This window comes from Aulostomus chinensis, chromosome 16, assembly GCF_037954235.1.
Source record: "Aulostomus chinensis isolate RoL2024-O1b breed Wild chromosome 16, RoL_Achi_v1.0, whole genome shotgun sequence".
In the NCBI taxonomy this organism is placed as follows: domain Eukaryota; kingdom Metazoa; phylum Chordata; class Actinopteri; order Syngnathiformes; family Aulostomidae; genus Aulostomus; species Aulostomus chinensis.
This window is the reverse complement of record NC_141335.1, coordinates 93843-100000: the sequence shown is the minus strand read 5'-3', so window position 1 is coordinate 100000 and position 6158 is coordinate 93843. Positions and strand designations below refer to the sequence as shown.

The following is a 6158-nucleotide window of genomic DNA, read 5'->3' as shown; positions in this document are numbered from 1 at the left end:
GTGTCTTTGGGTGGCTTGTCTCCATGGCTCCTGGGTCTGCATGCCATTTCCATCTGTTAAAAGACAATTTTTCCTCTCATGCTGTGTCATTGTTTTTTTCTACACCTGCTCATCACCATTAGCTCTGATTTTGCTCTTTTATATAAGTAATATTAATCTTGAAGCGAATGAGGACCAGTTTTCATCCATCGTCAACCACTTATTCTGTTTAGTACGGGGGTGGGGGTGGGGGGGCTGGAACATATCTTCGCTGGGTTAGAGGCGGGGCACACCTGGACCGGTGACTAGTCCATCACTGGGCTCATATATGGAAACAGACAACCAGTCACTCCCACATTCACACCTAAAGGCGATTTCGAGTCTCCAATTAATCAAACAAGTATATTTTTGGCATGTGAGAGGAAGCCTGAGCACCCTGAGAGAACCCCTGTATCCACAGAGAGAACACGCAAACAAAGAAGAAGAGGGTGTCGATGGACCATGTCTGAATTAAAGGCCACATCATCAGAGAACCGGCTCACCTTACCCAACCCCCACCCTGCTGTTAGTCCCAGTGTGTAATATCACTGCAGTAAAAACCAGCACACAGAGACAATGCAGCAGCACACATCACCTTTATCACTCCTCCTCACCTCCACACAGATCATCAAAGAATAAATCACCATCCTCCTCATCCTCAGTATCACCACTCAGTCAAGGTCATTGTGGTGAAGCTGAAGTATATTTGAAATGTCTTCACCTATCAGACAACTCATTGATGGCATCATGTTACAGTGTGATGTCATCGATGTGAATGCTGTAAACACATTACTACTGTGTTTCTGTGGTCCACTGTCGTGGGAGAAAATACTTATAGATGAGTGTACATGTGCTTTTGTTGTTCTGAAATCCATCCATCCATCGTCATCTTCCGCTTATTCCTCACTAGTAAGGGTTGCGGGGGGGTGGAGCCTATCCCAGCATCTACAGGCGAGAGGCGGGGTTCACCCTGGACAGGTCGCCGGTCCATCACAGGGCCAACACACAGAGACGAACAACCATTCACACTCACATTCACACCTACGGTCAATTTAGAGAATCAATCAGCCTCGTCCCCAAATTGATGTCTTTGGAATGTGGAGGAAGCTGGAGTACCAGAGAGAACCCAGCAGGAACAGGGAGAACATGGAGACTCACACAGGAAGATCCTGTGCCCGAGCTGGGACTTGAACCCCCTACCTTCTTGCTGTGAGGCCACAGTGTTGACCACTGCACCACCGTGCAGCCCTTGTTCTGAAATCTTTTATTTGTATATGTTATAATGTATATTTTCATGCTCTGACCTCTTACTGTATCTTAGCTCCTAGCCTGCAGGTCACCTGAATGCCTAAACAAGCTTTGAAGTTCCACGGCTAACCCTCTAACCCTGCTTCAGAGTACGCGCCCCAGGCCTGTTGTGTAAACACGTCTGTGTCTGCCCCGTATGGAATGTTCTCTTTGATTTCACTGTTTCCCAGAAATCCCAGGGCTCCTGTCAACCATGTGGCAAACACTGGGTCAGGTCAACACTCATCATTCTGTCCCCACGACAACAACCATGAGTGACAGTTACGCTCCATACTCACATCTGCTCCCTGCTACAACCAATCAGGAAGGTGATATCAGCCCTCACCTCCGCGTCCTACCGCCTGGACAGGAGGAGCTGAGTGCAGACCTAGCAGACCTGTGCGGCCCAATGGGCTCAGAGGATGAAGAGGCACCAGGAGGAGCAGACCTAGGGAGTCACATGGGTGAGGAGGCACCCCTCTGCAGCCAGACCAACATGGAGGAGCTGAGGAGGAGCTGCTCACAGAGCCAGTGTGCTGCTGGAGATGCCAAAGACCATGTGAGAATGTTTGCATCTGGGTTATACTGAACCACCGGATCTGATCCAGTTTAAACTGAATGGTAACCCTAAGTCTGTATGTCCAGGTGAGCCAGGTGGAGGTGTATCCAGGGTCTGGTGTTCTGTGTGATGTTCGCTCATGGCAGGCAGCCAGTCAGGCTCAGTCTCCCACAGCGATGGCACGAACATTGCTGCTTGGTGTATTTGACATGAACACTTTGATGAACAGTAACCTGCGAGGGGGGCAAAGCCGGCGGCCCGCCTCCCACACTCAACGCAGTGCACTCAACCCACACAAAATCAACGCCATCTTCAGTAGGTAGCAGACATTCAGTGGTACGTTAATTGTCTTTCCTCAATAACACTCATCTTCTGTTTCTGCTCAGATGCCATCTTGGCACGTTTTCCTTTAGCCAGGAAAGGTGTCATCGGTTCCGGAATCAACTCCAAACTGTCAGAGATCCGCTTTCGTTCCCGGAGAGCTAATCGAGACCCTCGGTTCCTCTGATGGGGAGCAACTCAGCCACTGGAACAGATGTTTGGACCAGTGTGAGTGAGTGAGTGAGTGAGTGAGTGAGTGAGTCTGTAGGAGGTATTTCATTTGTTAAATTAGTTCCTAATTATCATTATGTTTGTTTTTATATTTCATTTTTTGCACACTCAGTCAGGAATAAATGTCTCAGGTTTGTGTGTACGCGTGCGTCCTTGCGTGTGCGCATGTATGCATGCCCATCTCCTCAGTCATGGTGGCGCGTCTGGTGACGGCAGGTTGAGTTCTGGTGTATTTGTCTGACTGTGACGTTTGTGACGCACAAATGGACACCCTTAAACTGACCTCCACATGTTCCTCCTCTTCGTCATCCTGATCCGACCTGTCCTACAGATTTGTGAGGTGACTAAAACTGTACATGCTGTTTTTCTGTTTGTGCTGTGGACATCCAGCTTTTCTTTCTCACAACTTTGTTTTTGGAAATAAAAGTTCCTCTTCATTCTTTACTATGATCAAACATGAATCATCTGATCAATATTCTTATTATAATGTGTCATGAAGACAAGAAGTGCTTGGTACTCAACCACCGGAGAGAACCTAAAATGGCAGGAAGCAGACGATTGGCTGAGAGCTGTGCCGGCCTGAGCCTTTAGGGGCCCCCAAGCAGCCACTTAGTGCGCTTATGCCTCGGCCGGCCCTGGCTGAGAGAATGATGAGGATTGATTAACAGACAAGACAGGTGATTCACAGAAAGACAAAGATCAAAACTAAGGAATCCATGATCATGCAAACTTGAAGAGTCCAATACTGAACTGCGGTGTATTTGAAGGAGCACTCTGTGCTCTATTAAGTTGGTCTATAATCAGTGATAGCTCAGGCCTCAATTGTTAATGTGTGTGGCTGTTGTGAACTCTGAGTAAAGCACAACAAGCTAAGTGTCCTGTACTGTTCTTGCCCTCGAAGAGACCAAGACATGAAGTTACACCCAGCCTTCAGAGATCCAGAGCCTTCGCTACAAGAGCATGATAAGAAGAACCATAATATTAACAGTCCAGATTCAAATATTAATACAAATTGAATGAATTGCTAACTTATTCACTCACAAACAGGATAATTTTATAATGCTAATGTCTGATAAGGCTGTGTTATTATAGCTTTAGCAAGTTCAGTCGGTAAGCTTGATCACTCAGCATGATATCACCCATAGCAATGGACTCTCACTGCGCCTCTGCATCCATGTCCTGCCTCCTGTTGACAGATAAAAATCAACACAAATATGAATATGGTGAAAATGAAGCCATCTGGAGATTTTCTTCAAGTAATATTTGATTCTGTTGTGTCTCATCATATACATGTTGATACCAATTAAGATAAATAGTTCAATAGAAATATATAAATGGAAATATAAAAATACACATTTGCAAAAATGATATATATTCAACAAAAACAACAACATCAAAAAATGTATGAATAGGAATATGGAAAAGTGCACCAGTGTAGGTACAAATAAGAACAATGACCGGATGGTAGTTAGCTACAGAGTTTAATGGCCACAGGGGAGAAAGGCAAGTACTGAACTATGGGCTGAACTACATTTGGAAAATGGAATTTGGCTTGTTACATTGGTCCTGCAGTAAAAGTAGTTAAGTGTATAATAATAGTAGAACTGTTCTATCAAAGTACAGGAACAAACCTCCCTGGAGGCTCAAGCGCATCTGATGATGGTGCTGATTGGTTGTTGTGGTGAACAGCTGAGTGGCAGGAAGACACTAGGGATGGGCATTCGGACTCTTCTCAGAGATTCGGCTCCTTTGGCTCGGCTCTCTTAGAAGAGCTGGCTCTTACGGCTCCCAAATGGCTCTTCAGTTTTCATTCAGTATCACAAGCAATTTTTGATTCAGTGTTTTCATAAACGCTTTATTTTTATGTATGAAACTTTTAAAACTGAACACAGCCACAGCAATCAAACAAATCAAACATACAAATCAAATGAACAAAGTATGAACAGATTGTCTAGTGGAGATTGGCATTCAGGAAAGCCAGATGCCTCAGTTTGGATGGGCTGATCCTATTTCTCCTCTCTGTTACAATTTGTCCTGTCTTTGAGAAGACTCTCTCTGAGGGGACCGATGTTGCTACAACGCAGAGTCTTCCTACCATTACCTTAACCAGGCGTGGGTAGCATGAAGCCTTGGCCTCCCACCATTTCAGTGGGTCTTCAGCTCTCTGGATGAGGGGCTCCTGAAGGTAGGACCTCACCTCCAGTACAGCATCAGCTGTGGAATTTCTCTCTGCCGTGTGTGTGCCTGGCCTGTACCACTACATTCACGGTGTTTGGAGCGTCTGTCCCCCTTCCTTCTTTCACATAATGGTATGAGCCTGGTCTGTCATCGCATGTGATTGGCCGTATGATGTGCCCATCTAAATAAACTCCCGCCCCCGCCTGCATGGATTCTCCGCGGAACGGAGCCATGAACAGACCGCTGCTGAGCAGGCGGCTGAAGATTCGGCTCCCTCCGACGGGCATCGGCTCTTCTCGTTCACTACAAAGCATCGGCTCTTAGAGCCGGCTCGTTCGCGAACGACACATCACTAGAAGACACTCCGGTGTACCGATGCTAACAGAGGAGCTAACAGAGGAGGCTGGAGCTCCTTCGTCAGAGTCCTACAGTTCCAGCTGCTCCCATCACATGGGCTGCGTCCGAATTGCCAAGTACCAACCTACGTCCTACTCCTACAACTTAAACACGGCGGCACCATTCGGACAACCTACGACGATAATAAGGAACTGCTCTGCCAGCAGACGACCTACACTTCTACAATTCATTTAGCAGACGCTTTTGTCCAACGCGACGTGCAACACAAGCAAGAATTCAGACTGAAGGAAAAACCCATAGTAGCGCCAAAGTGCTTCAGTTGTGACCTCTGCTGGCAGAGCACAGATACCGCAAATAGGTAGACAGCACCAACGAAAGCCCCACCTGCTGGCCTGACTGTGGTACTGCACTCCACTCTGAGCGGACCATCACTCATTCTCTATTATTAAGCACATTAACGCACCTTTAGTCATCAACAACGACTATAAATGTTGGTGTTCATCAGAATGGGAGACTGTTGGTGGCGCTAACTTGGCTTGAGGGTCCACAAGTTTTTAGGGGACGAAGAAGAAGTCCGCGGTGCATTGTGGGCCATAGGTTGCTCCGTAGGATGCACCTGAACCGACCTACAATGTGGGCGTGTTTAGGCTGGAATTTAGGTTGAGAAGTAGGTCGCTACTCACGCCAGTTGTGGTTTGGGACAGCCTCCGACCTGCTCTGAGACCTACCATCAGACCTACTTGGCCATTCGGACGCAGTCATGGACACCTCTAGGTCACGTGACTCAGATAGAACCCTCCCTAAGATGAACGGACTATTGGAATACACCCAGGCCATGTGAGAAACAGAATAAAAAACACTTATCAGTTTATATAAATGTCCAGCAGGTGGAGCCATCGCATCAATCAGCTGCAGATTATTCATGGTCAGAATCTGATCATCAGATCTGGAGAATATGAGAGTATGGAGAGAATTTAATATCTGCATCTAACGTCGCTATGACATCTTTAAAATGAGGGGGAGTCAATGTTTATTTTAGGCAACTAAAGAAGTAATGAGATGAAAAAGAACAGAAGGAAAAATGAAATGTGAGACATGAGGGGAGGCATGTGGGATGTCATGTCTTAGCTGCTCCATGAAGATTCAGCAGCTCAAGAGGAGGAGGGGGAGGGGGAGGAGGAAGATGTGTTGCTTCTCTTCACTTTGT

At 46.7% G+C, this 6158-nt stretch overlaps 1 protein-coding gene across 2 annotated transcripts in view; it reads left to right on the top strand.

Moving 5' to 3' along the window:
- The window catches only part of LOC147247027 (uncharacterized), a 9092-nt gene extending 6232 nt beyond the window's left edge, over positions 1-2860 (top strand). The window contains exons 3-5 of one of the 2 annotated variants that reach the window (XM_086180622.1): positions 1506-1864; positions 1951-2179; positions 2251-2860. In XM_086180622.1, coding sequence (XP_086036748.1) covers positions 1506-1864; positions 1951-2179; positions 2251-2372 — 710 coding nt within the window. In that variant the 3' untranslated portion in view covers positions 2373-2860. Of the gene's footprint in view, positions 1-1496; positions 1865-1950; positions 2180-2250 lie in introns of both variants that reach the window. The other variant, XM_086180621.1, reaches the window with a different exon arrangement.
- Positions 2861-6158: the final 3298 nt, after the last annotated feature.